Source organism: Chiloscyllium plagiosum, chromosome 6, assembly GCF_004010195.1.
Source record: "Chiloscyllium plagiosum isolate BGI_BamShark_2017 chromosome 6, ASM401019v2, whole genome shotgun sequence".
In the NCBI taxonomy this organism is placed as follows: Eukaryota; Metazoa; Chordata; class Chondrichthyes; order Orectolobiformes; family Hemiscylliidae; genus Chiloscyllium; species Chiloscyllium plagiosum.
The window spans coordinates 117,591,466-117,617,024 of NC_057715.1; the positions used below are offsets into that span (position 1 = coordinate 117,591,466).

The following is a 25,559-nucleotide window of genomic DNA, read 5'->3' on the forward strand; positions in this document are numbered from 1 at the left end:
CCCCTCCTTCCCTCCTTCCCTCCTTCCCTCCCTCTTTCCCCAGCCCTGCGCCCTACCTTCCACCATCCCATCTTCTGACGCCTAGCTTGTACTTTGGGAATTGAACCTTACATGGAGAGCAAAATTCCCCATGCTAGCTTCACCATGGAATTACGTAGCCCAGAAGGAGGCTTTGTGACCCATCGTACCTGTGCTGGGTAATTGGAATAGAGACATCCAGTAAGTTGAGAAATTTTGTTGGTGTTGATTTTTCAGTCTAAATCTCAAATTTCATTCAGAAAATAGTCTGGAGCCATTCCTGATAGCAAGAACCCTTTGGTGCTGCCTGCAATCTCCACCTTTGTCACAAATGAATGCTGCAATGATTTACCGTCTTGGTTCCTCCTCACAGTGAGCAAGAATGTCGGTTGGAGAGAGAGGATAATGACCAGCAGGAGGTGAATAAATGCTACACCAACACCATAGTCAAACCGATCCCACAGACACCCGAGGGTGTAAACAGCAACAGACACCAGAACTCCGCTATGGACGATACCATCACTGAGATGAACTTGAGGAACAAGCTGCGAAATGGCATATTGGAAGGCAGCAGTGAAGATCCATGCTACATCGATGGGTCCCTGAGTGTGGAGAGGGAGTCTGAGATAGATGACAGTTTACCACCTCATCCAGCAGGTGAGCCCCACCGTAGGTTAGAGTTATCCATTGTAGATTTCTTACCTGGTGTTTACAATTGGAACTGGGCATTCACTTGTGACAATTGGTATTAAGTATGTAAGATTCTTAAGGAGCGTGGCAGGGTAAATGTAGATGAGTCACTACTTCTGGAGGGAGCCTGAGATCAGAGGCGTAATCTCATGGTAAGGAGTTGCCCTGTTAAGAGAGATGAGGAAGCTATCTCAAGCTGCTCTTTGTTCTTATTTCTTCTAAAGGTAGTGAGTTTTCTATAGAAGAATCATAGAATCCCTACAGCATTGTGTGCGCAACAACTATCATAGCATTCCACCCAGACCCCCCTCCCCTGCCCAAAAACAGGTGGTGTTGGGATAGCTAGAGCAGTGGTTGTTACTAAACTAGTATTACAGAGCCATGGTCTAATAATTGAAAGGTGGAATTTGAAATTCCAACATGGCAGTTTGTAAATGGAGTTCATATAATGAGAGAGATCTGGCATTAGTAATGGGAGTATTAGACCATTGCAATAAAAACAAACTGACTCATTAATTGTGTTTTGGATGGAATCCTCTTGTTCTTGCTCGATCTGCCCGGTGTGCAGTATTGGCTGATGTTTAACCGAGCTGTGAACTGGCTGCTAACTCCAGTCCATCTCCAACAAGTTGCCTGGTGAAGGATTGTATTGGAATTGGAAAACAGGTACTGCTTCAATAAGGGGCTTTGTACTGGTTGCAGCAATCATCAAATTATTAACTCCTTAAGGGGTACCGTAACAAAACAAAACTAAAAGGACATTTATCAAAATTAAACGACCGTTGGTTTGGGGCCTGCTGATGTGCTCCAGGCCTGGGACACCCACTGGATGTTTCAGAGCTCAAGCCCACCAGTAACCACTGCATGGGGCAGGGGGAGGCTTTTCACAATATGACCAGGCCTGAGAGATGGCGGCTGTGAAGAAAGATCGGATTGGTTTGCTTTCCTTTCCTTAGTATGGAAGAAGCTGAGAGATGACTTGGTAAAATAATGAGGAGCTTGGATGGATGCCCAGCAAAGCTGAGTTAGTTCTGACAGAGAGACCAGGAGCCAGGGGCACCAGTTTATGCTGGTTGATAGAAGGATTAAAGGTGACTTGAGAAAACCCTGGAAGCCATTGCTGAGTTTGGAGGTTGAAGCAGAAGCTTTCAGCTCGCTCACACCTGAAGGATTTTAACTTGCAAGGTACGGCCCATGTGCTGCAAGATGGGATGAGAATGGGTGGCTTGTTTACTCAGCTGGAGAAGAGACAGTGAGTGAACTGAATGGGCCCTTTCTATGGTTTCATAACCACAGAAAAGGGGCAAGGAGTTAGTTAATGTAACCATCTGAACAGCCTGCTGCCTGGATGTTTTAATGATACAGCCTTAGGCAGGGCCAGCAGCAGCATAATGAGGAAGACTGCTAATGTACTGTCACCACCTGATGGAATGGTGCTCCGTAAGCTAGTGCTTCCAATTAAACCTGTTGGACTACAGCCTGGTGAAATGTGATTTTTAACTTAGTACACCCCAGTCCAACACAGACACCTCCAAATCATGACCCTTCCTGATGAAGGGCTTATGCTTGAAATGTCAACTCTCCCGCTCCTTGGATGCGGCCTGACCGCTGTGCTTTGGCAGCACCCACACTGTTCGACTCTGATCTCTAGCATCTGCAGTCCTCCCTTCCCTGACATGGCCAAAGCTCAGCATGGGGCAGAAATAGAACAAAGTACAGCCCTTCAACTAGTCGGACATGGGCTCACAGAACCTAAATAAACATGGAATACGGTCTCCATGGCCACACGAATCACACCTCAATTGGGAAACTGTGAACCTGCTTGTGACTAAAGCTAGTCCAGGAGATTTTTTCCCTCTAGTCATGATGTGATACCATACTTGCCTTTTTGTCGTTTATCCAAATGGTACTGATGGTGTGCAATCTATTTTAGGCATAGTGCTGACTCGAGTCGGTTACTATACCATCCCCTCCATGGATGAACTGGCCCAACAACTGAACGAGAATGGAGAATGTATCGTGGAGAACTTCACCATTGGCCGCAAAGGTGAGTGCTTAACAAGCGAAACTTCCAGAATGCCGAGAAGCCTGGATAGAGTGTGTATGGGGACGGTGTTTCCACTAGTAGGGATGCATGAGGACCCAAGGGCTCAACGTCAGTGAAGGGACACTCTTTTAGAATGGGGGACTTTCTTCATCCAGAGGGTGGTTAACCTGTGGAACTCACTACTGCAGGTAGCTATGGAGGCTAAGTCGCTGTATTTGGGAGAGGTTTTTGATTAGTAAGGGAATCACAAGTTATCGGGAGAGACAGGAGAATGCAGTTGAGAAACATCAGCAACAGTTGAATTTTAGGACAGACATGATGGGGCTGAATGGCCTAATTCTGGATCTTATGGTGCTGATGACTCACCAACTCCTGTCAAGGGCAGCTAGAGATGAACAGTAAATGCGTGTTTTGCTAGTGACACGCTCCAAAATACAAATCTGATTGTAACGAGCTATTGTTCAGTCACTTTCCCTTTCCTTGCAAACTGGTTCACTTTCTTTTCCAGTCTGAGAAATCTGCCCAAGCTTGTTCGTTAGGAGTTTAAAAATGTAATCTGACTGGGAGGTGAGAGAGGTTAAAGAGGAAGGCAAGGCCCAGGATTAGGGCAGGGTGAGAGGGGGTTATCTGCTGGGGGAGTAGGGGAGCATGGTCTGAGGCTGGTGACTGCCCAGGTATTTGCTGTTAACCTGCTTATTTTAAAACCCAGGTTACGGGTCTATATATTTCCCTGGCGTTGTGAACTTAACCAACATGAACTTGGATGAGATTGTGCATGTCCGCAGGAAGGAGGTGATTGTTTATCTCGACGATGAGAAAAAGCCCCCGGTGGGTGAGGGCCTGAACAGGTAACAATCAGATTGAGCGATGCTATGGCATCGGGATGGGCCTGTGAAATACACATGGCATTTTAAGGTTATCCAAATCTTGGGCCATGTAGGTGTTTGGAATTCACAAGAACAGAAATTGCCTGAAGCTTAAATGAGATCCCAGCAGCAATATCAGACTCCACTGTCTGCATTGCAGTTGCACAGTGCTCCCAGGATGGATTGGCCTCGGAGTGAACCATGGCATAGGTTCACCCAAAGCATTCCACTGTCTGATCCCCCTTCCCAGAACTCACATATTTGAATTCCTTGTAATCAGGTTACCACCTCACTGTTAGTGAAGATGTAACTTTCTAATGATATAATCAATGGACTGTTAATCCAGAGATCCAGGTAGTGTTCTGGGTACCCAAGTTCATATCCTGCCACAGTGGGTGGTGTAATTTGAATTCAATAGGTGTATGTAAATAAGAACCTTTGCTGATTGTTGGAAAACCCCTTCTGTTTCACTCATGTCCTTTAGGGAAGGAAACTCACCCTTACTTAGTCTGACCCCAAGTGACTCCCAACTCTCAGCAATGTGGTTGACTCTTCACTGCCCTCTGTGGCAATTAGGGATGGCTAATAAAACCAGTGGTGCCCTGTACACGTGAATACATTTTTTAAGTTAGCTACCAAAGCAGCTCTTTTGAGTGTGACAAAGATCAATGTTCCTTTATTGTACTTCCAAACTCCTCGGCATCTTTTGACACAGGGATCACTCAATCCTTTTCCGAAATCGCAGCACTTGTCCAGGTGAATGGGGATTATATTCACTTACCATTTGAGCCAGTTCTGTATCCAAATGACTTTTTCTCCCTGTATTCCATGAAATCTAACCTTGCTGACCAGTCTCCCACAGAACCTCAATTTCTTTAGTCATCCAGCATTCCCTATACCTACCAGCCTTCCCTTTCACCCTGACAGGAATATACTTTCTCTGGAATCTTGTTAGCTCATTTCTGAAGGCTTCCCATTTTCTAGCTGTCCCTTTATCTGCGAACATCTGCCTCCAATCAGTTTTTGAAAGTTCTTGCCTAATACCGTCAAAATTGGCCTTTCTCCAATTTAGAACTTCACCTTTTAGATCTGGTCTATCCTTTTCTATCACTACTTTAAAACTAATAGAATTATGGTCGCTGGCCCCAAAGTGCTCCCCCACTGACACCTCAGTCACCTGCCCTGCCTTATTTCCCAAGAGTAGGTCAAGTTTGGCACGTTGTACATTCACATAGTGAATCAGAAAATTTTCTTGTACACACTTATCAAATTCCTCTCCATTTAAACCCTTAACACTATGGCAGTCCCAGTCTATATTTGGGAAGTTAAAATCCCCTACTATAACCACTCTATTATTCTTACAGATAGCTAAGATTTCCTTTCAAATTTGTTTCTCAATTTCCTGCTGACGATTAGGGGTCTACAATATAATCCCAATAAGGTGATCATCCCTTTCTTATTTCTCAGTTCCACCCAAATAACTTCCCTGGATGTATTTCTGGGAATATCCTCCCTCAGCACAGCTGTAATGCTATCCCTTATCAAAAATGCCACTCCCCCCCCTTCTCTCTTGCCTCCCTTTCTATCCTTCCTGTAGCATTTGTATCCTGGAACATTAAGCTGCCAGTCTTGCCCATCCCTGAGCCATGTTTCTGTAATTGCTACGATATCCCAGTCCCATGTTCCTAACCATGCTCCGAGTTCATCTACCTTCCCTGTTAAGCCTCTTGCATTGAAGTATTTTTAAGTTTAATCGAGAAACTTATCTCAATAAAACATATAATCAAGAAAGAACCCACTCTATTCACTATCGTAGATTAACAGCAAGACTATACTTAAATTTATTCACTTATCTGTTTCTGTGCTGTGACCTCTCCCAGTCAGGATCTGTTTGTTAATTTTCCCAGGCACACTCTGATGTCCCAGTAATTCATGAATTCAACAGTAAAAGCAGTAACTGTGGGCTCTCCCGCCCCCTCTATATACATATGTATGTTGGAAATTTGGAACGAGACCAGAATGCTGCAGAAACAGCATTTTAACACCATCTTAGTTCAATTGTCAACCTTGTTTTCAAAGTTCTTCATGACCCAACCCATGCTATACCTCTTTCAGCCATACACTTCTCCATGAAATCTGTGCTGTTGTAATTCCAGTGTTCTGTAAATTCACAATCTTAATCACTCTACGATTAGCAACAATATCTTCAGCTTCTTCCCTCCCACTTTGGCCTTTATGTCTTTTTAAGGTACTCCTTAAATCTGAACACTTTAACCAAATTGTTGATTATCTGACCTCGTAATGTAGTTTAATGTTATATGTTAAAGGCATTGTATAAATAGAAATATTGTTTCAATATGACCCTAGTTACTGACTTGCCATGCAGTGAGAGTAACCTCTCTGCTAATCTTTGACTTTTCTTTCTTATTCATTGAACCTTTCTTTGTAATCCTAATCCATTCTTGCTGGTCTGATGCTGTTGAATGATCTCTGTTACCTTTGTGTCTTTTAGTCCTCTTTCCACTATGGGATGGCCTGTGGCATGTGATGCTCTCGCTGTGACCTGACCTTAACATTTACTTCCCTTTTTATTATCAATGCCCTTGTGTATAAATTGTGTTCACCGTTTTGTGTTCGTGTTTTCTGCAATATGTTCACTTTATCCAACCCCACCACCTGAACCTTCGATTTCTTTCCTTGTTTGATAAATTTTCTGCCCTCACGTGAAAATTCAGTGACACAACAGAAAGAGGCCACTTGGCCCATGGTACCTGTGCTGACTCTTTGAAAGAGCTTTCCAAATATTCCTATTCCGAAGCCTGTTCCAAATATCCTGAAAAACCCATGATGGTTAATTCTCCAGGTCCCTTTTTGAAATTCTTGTTGAATCTGCTCTCGGGCAGTGTGCTCCAGATCCTAAAACTTATTTTTAAAGTAAGTTATTTTCCTTGGCTGTTTTATCTCTATCTTAAATTGTCATCTGGTTGCCACCCAATATCCCAGCAAAATCGATAGCAAGGGAGCAATCCTTCCTAATTCTGCACACCTATTAAAGCTGTCCCACCCACTCCTGCTGTAAGGAGAACAACCCCAGTTCTTTCCATTTTTCCAAATATCCTCAGTACCACTTTAGTAAAGTTTCTCTACAAATGATGCCTTCTGTTGGGGTGCAGTTGTATGGGTTCCATTAGCCAAAAGCCATTCTTTCTATTTGAACTGTTTCATCTTAGAATATTACACTTTAAATGTACTGTATTGGTTCTAAAGGAGCTTCTTGAAAACACTATAATAACACCCATAAATTCTCGCTTTTTCTTCCATCCTCTCTCTTTAACTGCCTTCATCTCTGCAAAGACGAGCTGAGGTAACGTTGGATGGAGTCTGGCCAACTGACAAGACCACTCGCTGCCTGATCAAGTCGCCTGAGCGCCTGATGGAGATGGGTTTTGAGGAGAGACTGGAGAGCTCATCGCGGAAGCAGGGCGCTCGCTTCCTGGAGTACAGGTCTGAGACTGGCTCCTGGGTCTTCGAGGCAAGTGTTGACCTTGTTGCATTTCATCTTCAGTCCCTTCCCCTGTCTCTACCAGGGAGTCTCATGCCAGCATGTTCACAGGGTGCACTGAATCAGGAGCAGGTTTGAATCTCACTAAGGCCATAAACTGTGAGTATTTTAGATTTCAGCTGACTGACTATTCCTCACCCCTGGGCCAGCTTTCCTTTTGCTATTGCCCTTGGTCCCTTTCTCTTGCCTCACTTGCCGTTGTGGAGTAGGATGGTTTGTGGCACAAACATGGCAGAGACACCCAAGTAGCTGGAAGGTAAAATGTACAAGTGGTACTCTGAAACTGTAGGCATTCTCTGATTAACAGCAGTCTTCAGTGCACCAATGCAGTTTTTATAACTCAATATGGACATAGCCTGTTGTGCTGCTGTTTAATCTGGAATTTCACATGGTTTAGATCGCTGACACTTCACTGACACAGCCCACTTTGCATTGCCTCCTCTCAAACATCCCCAATTGTTTGAGGCAGCATTGGGCTTGGCCGAATGCAGAGCACTCTACCCAGCATCCACGGTGTAAGGGGAAGTGTTTCATCTCTGCAATTGGATGTTTACACAACTGACCCTCTGGTAAAGGGCCTCCAGTGCTGCAGTACTGAGTACATTGCACTATCTCCTACATTGGAATGGTGACTGCACTTAGAAAAAGTGATTGGTTTGTCAGAAGTGCTCTGGCTGTGAAGTGTGCTTTGGGAATTATCGTGCTTTGGTCATTGGAATCTCCCAATGACTGCTGCTCTATAATGACCAAGGCGATCTTGGGGTTATACCCCTTGGAGCTCACTGTTTGATCCCTGCATTTTCCTATTCCAGGTAACACATTTTTCCAAGTATGGGCTTCAGGATTCGGATGAGGAGGATAGTGAACAGACTTCAAAAGCTGAAACCAAGAAGATGAAGACAGCAGCTCTTCCTGATCAGCAGGCAGCCCAAATCTGCAAGCCTGTCAAGAACCTGCAGCTGGAGGTAACTTCCCACCAAGCCCCTCTGCCTGTCGTAATGCATCTCCTTCCCAGCATGGCATTGTTGGTCTGCCAGGCTGTCCCATTCAACTAGCCCATACCTGATCATTTTCTCAACTACACAGACCTGCCTTTGTTCCATGTCCAGGGATACCCCAACCAAAAAGACTTGCAGCAACCTGAGGGATGTGACTTCAACAATACAGTCCAATCAATGAAAAACAGTGGTTCAACCAGCAACCATTGCTTGGTGGTTAGTGCACTGGCCTGTCAAGTCGTATGGCTATGGGGTCAAATCCCACTGTCGAGACTTTAGCCTGCAGCGCTGACCTTTCAGTGCAATGCACTGCTTGAGGGAGTTCAGGCGAAAGCTTTATTTGCGTATTGCATCTTCCTGTACGTGTCGTAGAGTGTATGAGACCTGGGGAACCCTCCCTAATGTGTGGGACCCGTGTTTATCCAATAACCAGTGTTCTTGACAAAGCAGTTAATCACTTTCACATTTCGCAGTGTGGGAATCTTTCATTTTTTGGTCACATTCGCAAGCATTTTGATACCTAAGCACTTTGAAAGGCTGTGAAGGGACCTCATCCAAACATGGAGTGGCCAGCAAGTTACCGGAAATGCTTTTCTCTTTATTTTAAAGATGATGAAACCTAGAGTTGTTAGCTTCCTCAATTTTTGAATATAGAATAGCATGCATCTTTGCGCTGTTTATATATCTGCTCATTTGGGCCTGCACTGTGAACCAGTACTGCTCTGTGATCTAACAGCGCTCCACTTTCCCATAGAGCCCACTGATGCAGCAGCTGGGGCGTGTGACCGAGTTTGACAGCGATATGGCTGACATCACCCAGGAGCCCATGCCGGACAGTTTACTGGATGAGGACATCAGTGAGGACCAGGAGCTTGTGTCCGCTTCCAGCAACATTGCATCCAGCTTGGGCATCAACCCCCACTCTCTTCAGGTAATGAGAGCTCTGTGAATGGCACATAGTGCTGGAGCCGGCATTCTTCACTGTGGTGACCCTGGGGAGTGAGGTAAGGTGCTGCTATATGCCTAGAGAGTGCAGCTATGCAGGCAGAAGCAGATAACAGCTGAACCACAAATCCCACTCATTGACCACGTAGCAGAACGCTGCATCAAGGTAGAATGGGTTGGTACCTGACCTGACTGGTTTCCTGCTCTATTACTAATTTGTCTACTGAGACAGGATTGCAGGATGATACTTCCTGACCTTCTGAAATCCTTGTGGAAATGAGGGGGGTCAGAAGGAGCTTGTTCCTCCTCCGATTCTAATAATATTGCTTGGAGAAGAAGCAGGGGAATAGTGATGAATGGGAAGCGCTCCGAGATCACAGAGACCTTGGTGTGTATGTACACCGATTCCTTCAGGTCTCAGGACAGGAGGACAAGAAGGCAGGCACTATACCTTTAGCTAATGCATGGAGTTGTAAAAGCCAGGAGGTTATGCTCAAATTGTATAAAATGTTGGTTAGGCCACAGCTTGAGCATTGTGTGGTTTTGGAAGCCGCATTTCTACGAGGGGTGTGATAGCAGTGACAGGGTGCAGAGGAGACAAAAGGGTCACATTTGTGATGTATAAAGTTGGGTATGTAGACAGGAAGAAACTTTTCCCTTTGGAAAGGGCATAGATTTAAGGTTAGGGTCAAGAGGTTTACAGGAGAGGTGAAAAAGTTTCCTTTACCAGAGGGTGATGGGAATCTGGAGGTCAGTGTCTGTAAGGGTGGGAGAAGCAGAAACCCTCCAACATTGAAGAAGAATTTAGATGTGCACTTGCAGAGCTAAAGCATTCAAGCCTTATGAACCTAATACTGGCTTCAAATGGTAAAGTCCTTGTATTTGACTGGAATAGGCTTGATGGGCTGAAGGGCATATTTCTATACTGTAGACCTGACACTTTTTCAAATTCCATGTCATGGTTGAATCAGGATCTGGCTTTGGTATTTCTGCCACATGGCAATAACTCGATGCCAGTCACCCAGTTGTCCATCTCTCAAAAGAAACACCCCTCCCCTCCCCAAAATACCTTTTCTTTCATTGTCACTTTTAATGATCCAACTTTTTGATCAACTTTTTTTAAAATAAATAAATTGACAGGCTGCCCAGCTAGACTTTGAAGACCCATTCCCCTGATTACAAGTCCAATGTGCCACTAATAATGGGAACTTCTGAAGGTTTTCAACTGGTGATCACAATCAGAAACCCAAGCTGGGGCGGTGCGGTGGCTCAGTGGTTAGCACTGCTGCCTCTCAGCGCCAGGGACCTGGGTTCGATTCCAGCCTCGGGTGACTCTCTGTGGAGTTTGCATGTTCTCCTTGTGCCTGCATGAGTTTCCTCCCACAGTCTAAAGACGTGCAGGTTTGGGTGAATTGGCCATGCTAAATTGTCTATAGTTTGCAGGCTAGGTGGGTTAACCAAGGGAAATGCAGAGTTACAAGGATAGCGTAGGGGGTGGGTGTGGGTGGGGGATGCTCTTCAGAGGGTTGGTGTGGACTCAATGGGCTGAATGGCCTGTGTCGACACGATGGATTCTTTGATTTCCTTCTGTGTGTCTCCAGGTAATGAAGGCCTCGCTGTTGAGTGAGGATGAGGATGTAGATAAAATGCAAAATCAGCACTTTGCACATTTGACAGCTGATGACCATTGCCAGCGGATGTTACCACGGCAGATCTTGCTAAAGCAAGGGGAAAGATCAAAAGGTCTGGGTAAGTGCTGCACTCTTGATGGAATTGGTATAACTAACAATGACGCAAAGCTAACAGCACAGACTTCCCCACTGCTGATCGGGGTGCCTGATGTTGTGGTACGGTTCACCAGAAATGTTCTTTCAATGATGGGGCAGTGGAGAAAGAGCTTTACTTTTGTAGAAAGAGCTTTACTTTTGTAGAAAGAGCTTTACTTTTGTAGAAAGAGCTTTACTTTGTATCTGAACCCAGGCTGTAACTATGGCAATGATAGAAAACAGTAAAGCAGTTAGTGTTTCATTACAATCCGCACACTTCATGTTGTGATTGAATTTCATGTCTAATTATAATTAAGTTGTATCTTTGAGATTGTTAGGACCACCCTGTAATTATTGCCCTGTTGTAATGTATCATTCTCTCCAGAAGATAACCGAGGCGGAATATTACTCTCATTCTTTCGTTGACTTTGTTCCAGGTGGAGGCATGTTTTATTGCTCCTTTCCAAAGAAGTTCCTGCCTTTCACTGTCCACCAGGAGCAGAGACAGCAGCACTCTCCGACTGCTGTGGAGATCCTTCGCTCACCGCCCCTTCACCCCTGGCCAGTGGCAGGCCAGCTGCCCTCCACATTCAGTGTGCCCAGCCAGCTGCCAGAGTTGCAGCTGAAGACAGTGGGGATTAGACAACACCAGAGGCTGGTGCCAATGGAGCAGTCAGTTACTAACGGCAAAGGGAAGCTTCTGATGGACATGGCCCTGTTTGCAGGACGCTCGTTCCGGGTGGGCTGGGCACCCAACTGCACACTCTGTCACAGTGGCCAGCTACTGAGTCATGTGACAGAATACGACACTGACCCATGCAGTGTGGAGTATAACTTCTTTCCAAAGCCAGCAAAGATCAAACAGTGAGTAATGTACATTGCTGAGATTGGGGTGCGATTCTCAATGTGTGAAGTGTCAATATTTGTTTGAACTGTGCTAGCCAGCAGTATAATCAGCAGTGACCCCTTACCGAAAACCCTCCTACAGCTTTGCATTTGTTCAATTCTGTCTTTTTTGCTTGTCTGCCCACTAAATATTTTTGTTTTGCCAAATGCACCTGTGCTTTCAGTTTCCTAGGTTTTGGACTCTGGAATTTTCTCTCTTTTTAATGTTATCCTTGTCGTTGTCATCCTCTCTTTCCCCCCCCCCCCCCCCCCCACCTCCTTTTCAAGCGGAACACCTTGCGCTGATAGCTGGCTATTACTGTGTTTGGGATGTTATAGCTTTTGTGCTATCTGGTCAGATTTATCATGGGTCTACAATGGAGGTGGAAGCAGAGGAGGAAAGGCAAAACTTGGTGTGACCTTTTGCATAGGAGGCAGGATCAGGTAAAAGTCAAGATGAACCTTTCCAACACTTGCTAAGTCAAGAGTTGTCAGGGTCTGTTGTATAGAAGGCCAGTCACACTGGTCAAAAACAAGCACCGAACTGTTCGAATTCCATTTTCCAACACTTGCTCATAGCCTTGTTCAGAGTCAAAAATCACCCAGCACCAGGTTATAATCCAACAGGTTTATTTGGAAGCTCTAGGTTTCGGAGCACTGTTCCTCCTTCATCTGGGTGTGCTGGTTCCTGCCACAGCTGCAACCACCTGATGAAGGAGCGTCACTCCAAAAGCTAGTGCTTCCAAATAAACCTGTTGGATTATAACCTGGTGTTGGGTGATTTTTAACCTTGTTCACCCCAGTCCAACACCGGCATCTCCTAATCATCGCCTTGTATAACAGCATCAAAAGTGACCATCTAAATACTGCTTCAATGTTGTACAGGTTTTAGCCTTTACCGCTCCCCCCCCCCCTACCTGGTATCAGCTGAGTGAATCTTCTCTGGACTGCCCCAATGCCTTATCTTTCCTTATGTAAGGAACCTAAACATCATTTCAACTGGGAGAAGGTAAAGACTGCAGATGCTGGAAATCAGTGTCAAAAAGTGTGCTGGAAAAGCACAGCAGGTCAGGCAGCATCAGAGGGGCAGGAGAATCGACATTTCGAACATGAGCTCTTCATCAACATTTCAACTGTGGTCTGACAAGTGCCCTGCCCAGTTTAACCAAGGTTCAATCTTTGTTCATGCTTGGGGCACAACTCCACATTACCCAGTCGGTCCAAATAATAAGGCTCCCCATCCCCTGTATCACTGCGGCCATTTGCTGCCTCTGTACCCTGTCCAGGTCATTTTTGTTTATGGTTACTTATGTTGAGCACGAACTGTGCGCGGTGATATTGGGTACTTTAACACAGCCTCAAAAGTTGGAAAGCACATAATATCTCTCCACGTGGGCCACCAATTGGTCATTTGAGAAGGTAGTGTATAGGCTGCCTTATCGCGCCAAAGACAATCTGAACTTGGTTCCTGTCGCTGGAGTACGAGACACTGTTGAGAGAGTCTGGCCCTGCCTGCTGTTAGCTCTGGCTTGTTTAATCTTACTGTCACTAGCTGAAGCAGAAGGCTACAGGGCCTCATCACAAACTCTTGCACAGCATCCGGGCCAACATGCCCACACCACACAGAGGGAGCACAGGCAGGAGGCTTGATAAAGACCCTGCCTTCCCCTCCTGAACGACTTCTCGTGCATTCTGTCTTTGTTTCTCTCCCCTCCATGCTCTCTTCTCCCCCTCCCCAGCCCAACCTTCTGTCTCTGTTCTTTGTAAATTATCAAACTCATTCCCCCTCTGTTACTGCCAAGAACATCTTTGTTCTTCCACAGTGTTGTTTTTTCCCCAAAAAACATGAACTAGCTACAAGGAAACAGTTCAAATCCCATTATCTTAAATTATGGAATTTCATTGAATCTGGTCACTAGCAGTTGACATCACCAGTGTTTGAGGTTGAAAACTCTGGGAAGTTGATTCCCCAGTCAGGGAATTTGAAGTTGCAGTTCTACCCAGTTTGACCAGCAGGTGACGTCAGTCCCACAGCGTGACCGACCCTTGATGTCTTCAGAGAGATTACAAGTCACTGTGTAGCAACATCACCCAAATCCTAAGAACAGAATGAGTTGAGTTGAGGGGGAAACCTTTTCATGATCTCTTAACACTTCCTCCAATGTGTTTGCAGTTGGCTGCACATACAAACTGAAATGCCATAAGGCAATTAATTGCAATTTGATTGAGTCGTTACTGTACTGTCTTGTACCTGGCAGAGCTGTGCCTGATGAATCACTTAACATCCACATTCCATATTGGGTAGAATTTGCAGCATGGGAGCAGACCTCTGCTGTCAGCTGGCATTCCCCTCCCCTCCTTTGTTTATGTCGATTAGATAATCAGCTTGTTGTAAAGTAACTTGCATCAGCTCAGAAGCTGCTGTCAGATGTGGCTTGAGCCCTGTGTTCTCCAACACTGCAGTGTTGTAGTAAATGCCTTGTAGCATTATAGTGAGGAAGCCTTCCAGCCAAGATGTGAATTGTGACTGTGTTTTGATTTGACAGTGTTTCAGAGCTTCCTTTCAAGGTGCATGTGGAGAAGGTGATGTTGAAGGAAGAGCGAGCGAGACAGGATTTGTCATTGTACACAGAGCAGCTGGAGATTGCTCTGCGCTACAGCCATGTGGGCACGGAGGGCAGCTGCCCGTTTGTTGAACCCCAGCAGGGGGTGGATGCTCTGCACGAGTATGCAGCTTGGATCCAGGAGGCTGAAGACAAGAGTGAATACACAGAAGGTAAATGAGGGGGTGCAGCTCTTTGCAACCACCATCGAATCTCACCCCATTTTTCAGCTTAGCTCTTTAGTTGTAAATTTATTCAGGGCCGCTCCCCCACCTTCTCGCTTTCCCCCAACTCTGAGGTCTCTGATTTCTCTGATTCCGATCTGATACATATCCCAGTTTTAGTTATTCATTAGATGTCTCCACTATAGAGGATGTAACCAACATCCCTGAAATAGCTGAAAATCAGGAAATGGAAGGCAAGGAGGTACTTGGGGGTGAAGCTGAGCCTAATCCTTCGTTAAAGCTCCCTGGGGAAGTTTTGATAGAAGAACTTCCCTCCTGGTAGTGATGTTTAATTCTGTTGGTGGATGGTCTGCACACCCCTGTTGAATGTGTTAAATGAAATGAGACACTGTGTTGCAGGTATTGTGAGAGGCTGGTCGTTAGCATGGACACTGTGTGAGGCTCTCTGGGGTAACCTGAAGGAGCTGGAAGCTGCCTTTTCCGAGCCGAGTCCATACATCCAGCAGCTGGAGCGCAGGAAAGCGTTCTCCCATTGGCTCTCTCGGACTGCAGAGGAGAGGATCGAGGAGGAGGTGGCTGTGTCTCATCACATGAGTCATGTGGATGCTGTCTTCAGCTATCTAACTGGGAAGAGAATCAGTGAGGCGTGCAAACTTGCACAGCAGTCAGGTAACAGCACCTCCAGTATTGACTGGCTGGTTTCACTTGGTGTGGTGACATTAACAGGCTCTGGGTTTTTGAGCCCTGGCTAGCTGATTTCCAGCTCCAAGGAGGAGCAGAAAGTCACAATTTGTCAGAACAGGAGGAGAGGCAATTCCGCTCCCACAAGCCTGTTTCTGCAGTCTAACTCCACATATACAACCCCGTTTTCCCCAGATCCCTTCAGAAGTTTGGTTACATTTACGGAGGTGATAATCTGATATCAGTCATCGGGAAGGTGCAGGAATCTTTATCAATGATAGGATAAATGTGCATAGAAAATAATGGTAGGGTGGCAGGAGCAGGCTCCTTAAGACTGTTCCACTGTTCAATAAGACGATGGCTGATCTGTGACCAAACTCTATTTACCTGTCTATGGCTCATGTCCGTTAATAACTTTGAGAGAGATTTTTTGTTAAGCCGATTTGACATTAACTGATGCATGGCCGTTTGTGGAAGAGGGGTCCGAACCCCTCCCACCCTCTCCTTTACAGCCTGGCCCTAATTCTCACACTGTGCCTCAGTCATGTTTGACAAGCTGCTGGAGTTCCTGTTTGAAGGTGTATTGGAGCAAACAGAAGAGATAAGGGAAACCCAGTGGAAGTGGTGTATTTGGAACTCCAGAAAGCTGTGGATAATATCCCACAAATGTGATTAGTAAATAAAACTTGACATCATTGTACAGGGGGTAATATGCAGGCATGGATTGGTTATTGGACAGAAAATAGTAAGAATAATTAGCTTATTCTCAGATTGGCAGACTGTGACTGCAAGAATCATTGGTGCCTGGGCCTCCGTTATTGTCACCATCCATTTGGGAAAGCAGTGATATTTCAGCTCCGTTGCTCTTGGGATTATGCCAGGTCCCTAATTCTGCTGTCTGATGCAGTCCGGTTAACGGAAAACACTGACCACGTTTCTGAACTTAACACAAAAAGGCTGTTCTAATAACAGCACAGCACTACAGTTGCTAGAAATCTGAAACAGAAATTACTTGAGGAACTCTGCATGTCTGGAAGGATCTGTGGAGAGAAAGCAAAAGGGGTCAAAGTTAACTCCTGCTTTCTCTCCACAGATGCTGCCAAACCAGAGTTTCTTAGCAACTCCTGGTTTTTGTTTATTATCAAGAAATCAATTTTAATCATTGGCAAATAAACATGTGAATTACAACTTAAAGAATTTGAAGTTTAACTCTGCCCCTTCTTAAACCCTTGCATGCAAATGAAAGATGAAAAAAATCAGATGTTATGATTGGCAAAGGAAAAAAATTAAGGGAACATTGTAACACAATAATCTCTTCTGTCAAATAAGGGGGTCAAAACTGTGAGCAGTACTCGAGGTGTGGTCTCACCAAGGGTCAGTGTACCTTCTCTACTTCTTCCTTTTGCACCAACACTGCATTTGCCTTCCTGGGCATTTTATAATATTTGCACACGTGGAGTTTGCTGGCAATCAAGTGGTGAAAATGGAGTGGTTGAGGTGAAAAACATGGAAACCTTTTATAAAGGTCAATAACCATATGAGGGAGGGAGACTAGAAGGAGCTGGTGAGCTGAAACCTGTTTTTTGCATTGTAAAGTCTCTTAGCCTGTTTCAGTATATCCGGCGTAGTTGTTAACCTCTTATTGAGTTTGAAAACGTCTTGTTACAATTGTGTAGAGTTATGGGAAGAGTGTACTTGGGATGTTGTGAACAGTTCTGGTCTCCTTGCATCAGGGAGGACCCTTTTATCATTGAGGGACTACAGTAAACATTCAGCAGACTGATCGCTGAGATGTTGGATTGTCCCATGAGGAGACTGGGCCTGTATACTGAGCTCCACAAGGGAGATACAGGAATGATGTAAAAGCATCCATGCAAGAGGTGGCTCTGAAATGAATTAGGAAACTGAACCAGAGCCTCACTCTAAAAGAGGCCTTGATACCTCATCTATGGTCAAGGAGGTCATAGAGTCAGAGATGTACAGCACGGAAACGGACCCTTTAGTCCAACCGGTCCATGCCGACCAGATATACCAACCCAACCTAGTCCCACCTGCCAGCACCTGGCCCATATCCCTCCAAACTCTTCTTATTCTTTTGTTATTCATTTTTTATTCATTTTTTATTCTTTTGTCTTTCTCCAAATCTCCAAACGAAAAAAAAAAGAGGAGCATACGTTGGGAGCATGAGGAGCATACGTTGGGAGCACGAGGAGCATACGTTGGGAGCATAGGCTGTCAGGGAAGGATGTGGTGGAAATGTGGAACTTTTTCAAAGAGCAGATACGACGTGTCCATGATATGTATGTACCTATCAGGCAGGAAAGAAATGGTCATGTGAGGGAGCCTTGGTTGACGAGAGAGGTTGAATGTCTGGTAAAGAGGAAGAAGAAGGCTTACATAAGGTTACCTTACCATTAAGTGTATAAGTCCTGCTAAGATTTGCTTTCCCAAAATGCAGCACCTCGCATTTATCTGAATTAAACTCCATCTGCCACTTCTCAGCCCATTGGCCTATCTGGTCCAGATCCTGTTGTAATCTGAGGTAACCCTCTACGCTGTCCACTACTGACTAATCTTAGAATTCTTTGAAGAGGTAATGAGCACGTTTGACCAACAGCCAGTGAACATGGTTTGTTTGGATTTCCAGAAGGCCTTTGACAAGGTGCTGCACAGGAGGCTGCTAAGATAAGATAGGATGGTGTTAGGGGTAAGGTACAAGACGTGGATAGTGGATTGGCTGACTGGCAAAAAGCAGAGAATGGGGATAAAGGATCTCTTTCAGGATGGCAGCCAGTGACCAGTGGAGTTCCACAGGGGTGTCTCTTGGGACCACAGCTATTCACGTTATACATTAATGATCTGGACAGAGGAACTGTGGGCATTTTTGCTAAATTTGTGATGACTTGGATAGGTACAGGGACAGATAGTGTTGAGGAAGCGGGAAGGCTGCAAAGGGACTTGGACAGACTTTGAAAGCGGGCAAAGAAATGATATGGAATACAGTGTGGGAACGTGTGAGGTCAAACACTTTGGAAGGAAGGTTAGAGGCATAGACTATTTATCTTAAAGGGGAAAGACTTCAGAAACTTGAAACACCAAAAGACTTCAGTGTCTTAGTTCAGGATTCTCAAGATTAACATGCCGATTCAGGTGGCAGTTAGAAAGGCAAATGCAACGTTAGCATTCATTTCAAGAGGACTAAAATACAAGAGCTGAGGCTGTATAAGCTTCTAGTCAGACTGCATTGGAATACTATGAGCAGTTTTGGACCCCCTATTTAAGCAAAGATGTGTTGGAGGGGTTCAGAGGAGATTAAAAGAATGATTTTGAGGATGAAAAGCTTGTCATAGGAGTGGTTGAGGACATTGGCTATGGAGTTTAGAAGGATGAGGGGTGTCTCATTGAAACTTCGAGTTACTGAGAGACCTGGATAGAAATTCATTGGCTTGCCTCCAAAGCCTTCTGCAACATTGTGTCTTTAAGACCGAGATAGGTGGTTCTTTAGTAAAGGTATCAAGGGTTATGAGGAGAAGGCCAGTCAGTGGGGTTGAGAAACCTATTAGCCATGATTGAATGGCAGAACAAACCCAATGGACCAGATGGCCAAGATAGCTCCAATAATTTGGGGTCTCCCACCTCACTTCTTGCCCAACTCCCTGCTGACCTGTGTAGCAATGGATGGGAGCAGCAGAGAGCTTGGGGGGTTTGGTTATAGAGTTGAAGGGATTGGGATGAAGGGAATCTTCATTCATAATGTGGTGAATCTTTGAAATTCTCTACAGCAGAACTATGGAAGCTCATTTAGCAAACTCAACACTGATCAATTGGTTTCTGGATTTTAATGATATGAAGGGTTTTGGGTTAGTGTGGGAAAAGTATGGTTGAGGTAGAAGGTCAGCTATTAAATGGTGGAGCATGGTATTGAATGACCATCTCCAACAAGAAAAATCCAACCGTCATCTCTTCACGCTCAGTGGCAGTGTCATCATTGAATCTCCCAAAATCAGCACCCTGAGAATTACCATTAATCAGAAACAACTATTTCAGAATCCAAAACTACTAAGTACTGCAGCTTTAAGAGCAAGTCACAGGCTAGGAGTCCTGCAGTCACCTCCTGACTCCTCAAAGCCTGTCCACCATCTACAAGGCACAGGTCAGGAGTGTGATGGAATACTCCCCACTTGCCTGGATGGGGGCAGCTCCAACAACACTGAGGGCAAAGTAGCCCACTTGTTCGGTACCGTATCCTCAAACAGCCACTCCCTCCCCCACTGACACTCAGTAGTAGCTGCAGTGTGTACTGTCTACAACATGCACTGCAGAACTTCACCAAAGACCCTCAGACAGCACCTTCCAAACCCACGGCCACTTACATGTAGAAGGACAAGGGCAGCAGATATATGGGAACACCATCCTCTGCAAGTTCCCCTCCCACCCACTCCCCATCCTGACTTGGAAATATATCACTGTTCCTTCAGTGTCGTTGGGTCGAATCCTGGAATTCTCTCCATAAGGGCATTGTGGGTCTATCTGCAGTGGTTCAGGAAGGCAGCTTACCAGCACCTTCTCCCAGGGCCCCTATGGATGGACAACAAGTGTTGGCCCGGCCAGTCACCCTCCCATCCCATGAGTAAAGAATTGTTTGTGGGTGCAGTGTGATGTTTAGTGGGAGCTGACCTAGAGTTTGTGTATTTCAGGGGATCACAGGCTAGCCCTGCTGCTCGCTCAGGCTGCTGGTGGCCAGCAGGTCAGAGAGCTGCTCAACCTGCAACTTGCTGACTGGAACCAGATGAAGGCTGATCCCTTCATCCAGGAGGAGAGGCTGAAGATCTTTGCTCTTCTGGCTGGGCAAGCAGTAAGTGTTCACTCGGTCAGGAAAACTAGGCTCGGTGGGAGCTGTTGGGTCAGCTTGTGGCTTTCCGAAACGGTTCTGTCCAATTCTGAAGGAAAGTGGCAGAAACTGGCTGGCAGTTCTTTGCAGATCAGTTCTTGTGGGGTGGGTAAGAATGGGAAATGCAAGATAAAGCAGGAAATGGTGGGCCATGGAGCTTCCTCACACAAAGGGAAATCTGATTGTAGAATCGGAGCTGAAATGTGGTGAGTGTGTTTTGTGGGTGTCAACGTCGGACTCCAACAGTGTACAGTCGGTTGGGAGCGATTTCGGAGTGGAATAGGAAGGATACAGATGACATCCTGGGTGGGGGGAGAATCAGGATAAAATAGGAGGGATAATGGGCGGGGTGGCTCGATGGGCACTGCAGGGGCTTGGTGGGAGAGGTGGAGTTGTGAAGCAGGATTGGGTGGGGTTTGCCAATGCAGAGCAAACCCTTGGATGTGGGTAAGTTAAAATGGAGCTTGAGTGCCATGCCTTATTCCAGAGTAGCCTTCCTGCAGCCCGGATACAAACAGGCCTCTGAGAACCCATGGGGATGTTTCACCAGCGTGTGTGACCAGCATGATTATTATCACTCTGTTTTCTGTTTAGGTGTGGGTATCTTCAGAGGGTTACATTAACGTCTGCTCGCAGTTGGATTGGAAACGCTGTCTGGCTGTCCACCTTTGGTATATGCTGCCTCCCAGATCCTCCATTGCTGATGCTCTCAATGTGTATAGTGAAGCCTTTCAGGTATCAGTGTTATCACTGTGTGATGAGTGCGAAAGCAGAATTGGGTGGGGTTTAATTGGGTTCCGGTGCCAGTGCTTAATTTTGAAAAAAACAAGCAGTGAATAGAGGAAATTAAGGAGACAGTGGAGCCATAGAGGACTATAGTGTGGAAAAAGGCTCTTCAGCCCATCCAGTCTGCACCAGACTAGTCTAACTCCATTTTTCAGCACTTGGCCCTTAGCTTTGTCTGCCTTGGCATCACAATGTACATCTAAATACTTGAATGTGAGTAGGGTTTCTGCCTGTCCCAATCTGCAGGCAGAGAGTCTCAGATTCTAGCCACTGTCTAAGTGAAAAATGATTCCGTTACATTTCCCACCCCGTCCCTCCATAAATCAACACCCCCGGTCATTGATCCCTCACTGAGAAACGTACCCTCCTGTCTACCCTCTCTATGCCCCTCAATTTTGTACATTTCAATCAAGTTCTCTGTCAGTCTCCACTGCTCTAAGGAGAACAGCCTCTGTCTGTTCAATCTCTTTTCATAACTGAAACTCTCCAGCCCAGGCAACATCCTGGTAAATCTCCTCTGCAGCTTCTCTCGTGCACACATGTCCCTCCTTTAATGTGGATTCCAAAATGCACACAATGCTCTCATTGTGGCCTAACCAATTGTTTTAATGTATTTCCAACATAATTCAATGATTCAAAGCAATTTAAGAATGAACCCAGGATTGTGAATTTCTGTTTTGAGAATAACTTAAGGTGAGGACTGTCCTCCTGGAGAGGTGATTTTGAGAGGATAGAGAGAGGGAGTAGCTAGAGACAGGTTGTTTCCACTCGTAAGAACAAGAGGGCAGTGATTTAAAATGATAATGCAAATGAAGCCAGGGTGGTATGAGGGACAAATCTTTTCACACAGCAAGTAGTTCAGGTCTGGAATACACTACCTGGGGGCAACTTCAATTACAGCATTCAATAGGGCCATGGGATGATTATTTTGATGGGAATGGTGTGCAAGTAATGGAAAAAGGCAGGAGATTGGCAGTACACACAAGATGGGCCGAATGGTCTCCTGCACTGTAACAATTGTGCTTATATAAACCAGTTAATCTAACCTACGTCTGTCATTGGGGAAATCCATCTACCTCGATTAAGGAGGTAATACTCAACATGGATTTCAAATGAAAGTCCTATTTGACAAGCTACATGAGTTCTTTGAGGGAGTAACAAACAGGGTGAGGAAGTGGGTGTCAATGTGGTGTAGTTGGATCTCAAACACCATTGAATGAGCTGCCACATCCCAAGCTCAGGATGTTAGTGCAGCTCCAGCAGCTTGCGAAGCTGTCCTGGTCCATGTTTCAGAAGGTTAGTTAATAGGGATGGTAATAAACAGAAGGCAAATGTAGTTTGGGTATCTATTGCAAGGGGAATGGAATACAACAGGATGGAAGTGTTGTAGCTGCACAAAACTTCAGACTGCACATGATTTTTGTTTTAAATTGTTCATGGGATTTGGCTGTCACCAACTGGGCCAGCACTATTGCTCCGAGGGCAGTTAAATAACAACTGTGTGTCAGGAGTACTTTTCCAGCCAGACCAAAGGGTGGCAGGCGTGAGTGAGCCAGGGGGGTTCTTATGCCATTGACTGTGGCTTTATGGTCAGATTTTAATTGCACATTCTAATGAATTCAGATTTTCACTGTCTACCATGGCAGGATTCCAACCCATGTACCAGAGAGCACCACGTAGTCATATAGCACAGAGGGAGGTCCTTCAGCTCATCACGTCTGCACCAATCTCTCCGCACTTTCCAGTCCATAGCCTTGAATGCCAAAACATTCCGATTTCACATCCAAGTACTTTTTAAAGGTTGCCATTTCCTGCCTCTACTACTCCCTCAGGCACTGTGTTCCAGATTCCCACCAGCCCCCCAGGCACTGTGTTCCAGATTCCCACCAGCCCCCCAGGTGGAAATTATTTTCCTCGAATCCCCTTTAAACCTTTCACTTTAAAACTGGGCTGCTTTATTATTAACCCTTCAACTAAGGGTAGCAGCTGTTTTCTATCCACCCTCTCCATGCTCCTCATTGTTTTATACACCTCCATCAGGTCACGCCCCTAAGCGCTGGGAGGGAAGGGTAGTTAATCTTGTCCACAATCAACATTTTCAAAAACGATATGTCGATCCAGTTCTTAACTGAAAGGCAACATTCCCTAGTGAGCAGTGCAGTGTCTATTGGAGTGATGCAGTCTGGCCTCCAGCAGGATTTAAGCCTCCTTTCAAGCTGCAGGCTTGTGAGCATTTATCAGGGCACAAAAACGTTCATGTTGGCTGAGGGGGTGAAGATCTGCCAGGTTACTGACCAATTTCCCTCCCTGAGACCTTCAGGGAAGGGGAGAAGTGCAATGAGTGCTTTTCGTGGACTAAAGCAGTCTCTCTGTTGACAGGGCAGTGAGGCCGTCCAGAAGTATGCACAGTATCCACTGCCTCCCTACCTGGAAGGTACAAACATTGACCTCCTAGAAGCTTCTGAGAACGAAGAGGACGAAGCCCCCCATCAGGACATCTGTTACCATTTACTGAAGTTGTACAGCGACAGGTAGGTGGCCCTCCAGAGTCAAGAATATTTGGTTGTAAACAGAGCTCCTTCAGCAAGTGAAGTCTTATTTTTCTCTGGCTACAGCCTTGGATTTGTCACCAACTCAGTATTGGGTATATTATTCATTTGGTGACAATTTAATTAGGATCCTCCCTCCACGCACAGAGCGGCAGTACTCCGTTTTGCTGCTGTCAGCCCCTGAGCTGCTGCCGCTCCTGCAGATTTTGACTGATGTGCCCAGTCTCTAGACTGTGTACTGACTTTGATTCCTAGTTCACGTTTTTACTAGCCTGTATCCTTGTTTCCTCCTCCCAGGCACTATGAGCTGCACCCACTGCTCAATCCCAGGACTGTGACAGCTGACTACTTGGATTACAGATTGAGCTGGCACCTATGGATGGTGCTGCAGGCAATGAACTACACTCACCTATCGGAGAAACATCAGACCATGGTGCACACCAGCTTCGCTGCTCAGCTCGAGGCAGTCGGCCTCTGGGAATGGGCTATCTTTGTACTCCTGCACATTCCCGATGCTCAGTAAGTTCACCCTTTGGCTTTGGGATCCAGCCCTAATTCCTTGAGTCATTCTGTGTGCAGAATCTTAGCCACATATTAAAGAACTGTGTTCACATTTGGAAATGTGACTATGGTTTGGTTCTGACATTAATCTACAGCAGCCACTCAGAAAAACTGTACTTGGATGGGAGTTCTGTAGTTATGAGGAGAGACTTGAGGTGATTCCAGCAGGAAGATGGGTGGGCGGGGGAGTGGGGGGTAGATCAAACTTCGACAAGTTATGGAAGTTGGTGACGCTGGATTGTTGTAGAAAATGCAAGCTGCTGGAGTATAGGGATTTTCATCAAGTGTTTGAAAAAGAACCATTTTAGGAAAAGATCGAGGAGTGGCACGGTGGCTCAGTGGTTAGCGCCACTGCCTCCCAGTGCCAGGGTCCCAGGTTCGATTCCAGACTCAGGTGACTTTGTGTGGAGTTTGAACATTCTCTCCATGTCTGTGTGTTTGCTTTGGGTGCTCTGGTTTCCTCCCACAGTCCAAAGATATACAGGTTAGGTGAATTGGCCTTTGGGCAATTTCCCAGAGTGATAGGTGCATCAGTAGGGAGTAGGGGAATGGGTCTGGGTGGGTTACTCTTCAGAGGGTCGGTGTGGACTTGTTGGGCCAAAGGGCCTTTTTCCGCACTGTAGGGAATCTAACCAATCTAATCTTCATTAGATATCTAAAATAAAGACAATGCAATATGGAATAGAATGGGCCGGTAGGAATTGTTTGGGGATTGATGAGGGGCTATAGGGGGAGAGCAGGACTAGTTTGTTTTTAATTTATTCACGAGATAATCGGCACGGTGGCACAGTGGTTAGCACTGCTGCCTCACAGCGCCAGAGACCCGGGTTCAATTCCCGCCTCAGACTGTGTGGAGTTTGCACGTTCTCCCCGTGTCTGCGTGGGTTTCCTCCGGGTGCTCTGGTTTCCTCCCACAGTCCAAAGATGTGCAGGTCAGGTGAATTGGCCATGGGAAATTGCCCGTAGTGTTAGGTAAGTGGTAAATGTAGGGGTATGGGTGGGTTGCGCTTCGGCGGGTCGGTGTGGACTTGTTGGGCCAAAGGGCCTGTTTCCACACTGTAAAGTAATCTAATCTAAAGTAATCTAATCTAAAAATCTAATAATGGCTTTGCTGGCTAGGCTGCATTTATTACCCATAAGAGTCAACCACATTGCTGTGGGTCTGGATCCATCTGTAGGCCAGACCAGTTTAGGATGGCAATTTCCTTCCCTAAAGGACGTTAGTGACCCAGGTGGGTTTGTCCTGACAATTGACAGTGGATTCATGGTCATCTTTAAACTCTTAATTCCAGATTTTTATTGAATTCACATTTCACCATCTGCCATTGCAAGATTTTAACTGGCATCCCCAGATTGTCACCTGCGTCTCTGGATTAACAGTCCAGCAATAATACCACTCAGCCATCACCTCCACACAGAGCCATCGGGAGCGTGGGGGACCGTGGGACTGATACAGGGCTATGGGAGAGAGGGGGGACCGTGGGGTTGGTACGGGGCTTTGGGGGGAGAGGGGGACCGTGGGATTG

At 45.8% G+C, this 25,559-nt stretch overlaps 1 protein-coding gene across 3 annotated transcripts in view; it reads left to right on the forward strand.

Moving 5' to 3' along the window:
• The window catches only part of nup98 (nucleoporin 98 and 96 precursor), an 82,724-nt gene that overhangs the window by 45,365 nt on the left and 11,800 nt on the right, over window positions 1-25,559 (forward strand). For all 3 annotated transcript variants that reach the window (XM_043692564.1, XM_043692563.1, XM_043692565.1), the window contains 14 exons: window positions 392-675; window positions 2,642-2,755; window positions 3,465-3,603; window positions 6,976-7,153; window positions 7,996-8,148; window positions 8,936-9,112; window positions 10,728-10,875; window positions 11,330-11,756; window positions 14,324-14,553; window positions 14,965-15,234; window positions 19,944-20,101; window positions 20,732-20,872; window positions 23,303-23,454; window positions 23,770-23,991. In XM_043692564.1, the coding sequence (XP_043548499.1) occupies window positions 392-675; window positions 2,642-2,755; window positions 3,465-3,603; window positions 6,976-7,153; window positions 7,996-8,148; window positions 8,936-9,112; window positions 10,728-10,875; window positions 11,330-11,756; window positions 14,324-14,553; window positions 14,965-15,234; window positions 19,944-20,101; window positions 20,732-20,872; window positions 23,303-23,454; window positions 23,770-23,991 (2,793 nt within the window). The remainder of the gene's footprint in view (window positions 1-391; window positions 676-2,641; window positions 2,756-3,464; window positions 3,604-6,975; window positions 7,154-7,995; window positions 8,149-8,935; window positions 9,113-10,727; window positions 10,876-11,329; window positions 11,757-14,323; window positions 14,554-14,964; window positions 15,235-19,943; window positions 20,102-20,731; window positions 20,873-23,302; window positions 23,455-23,769; window positions 23,992-25,559) is intronic.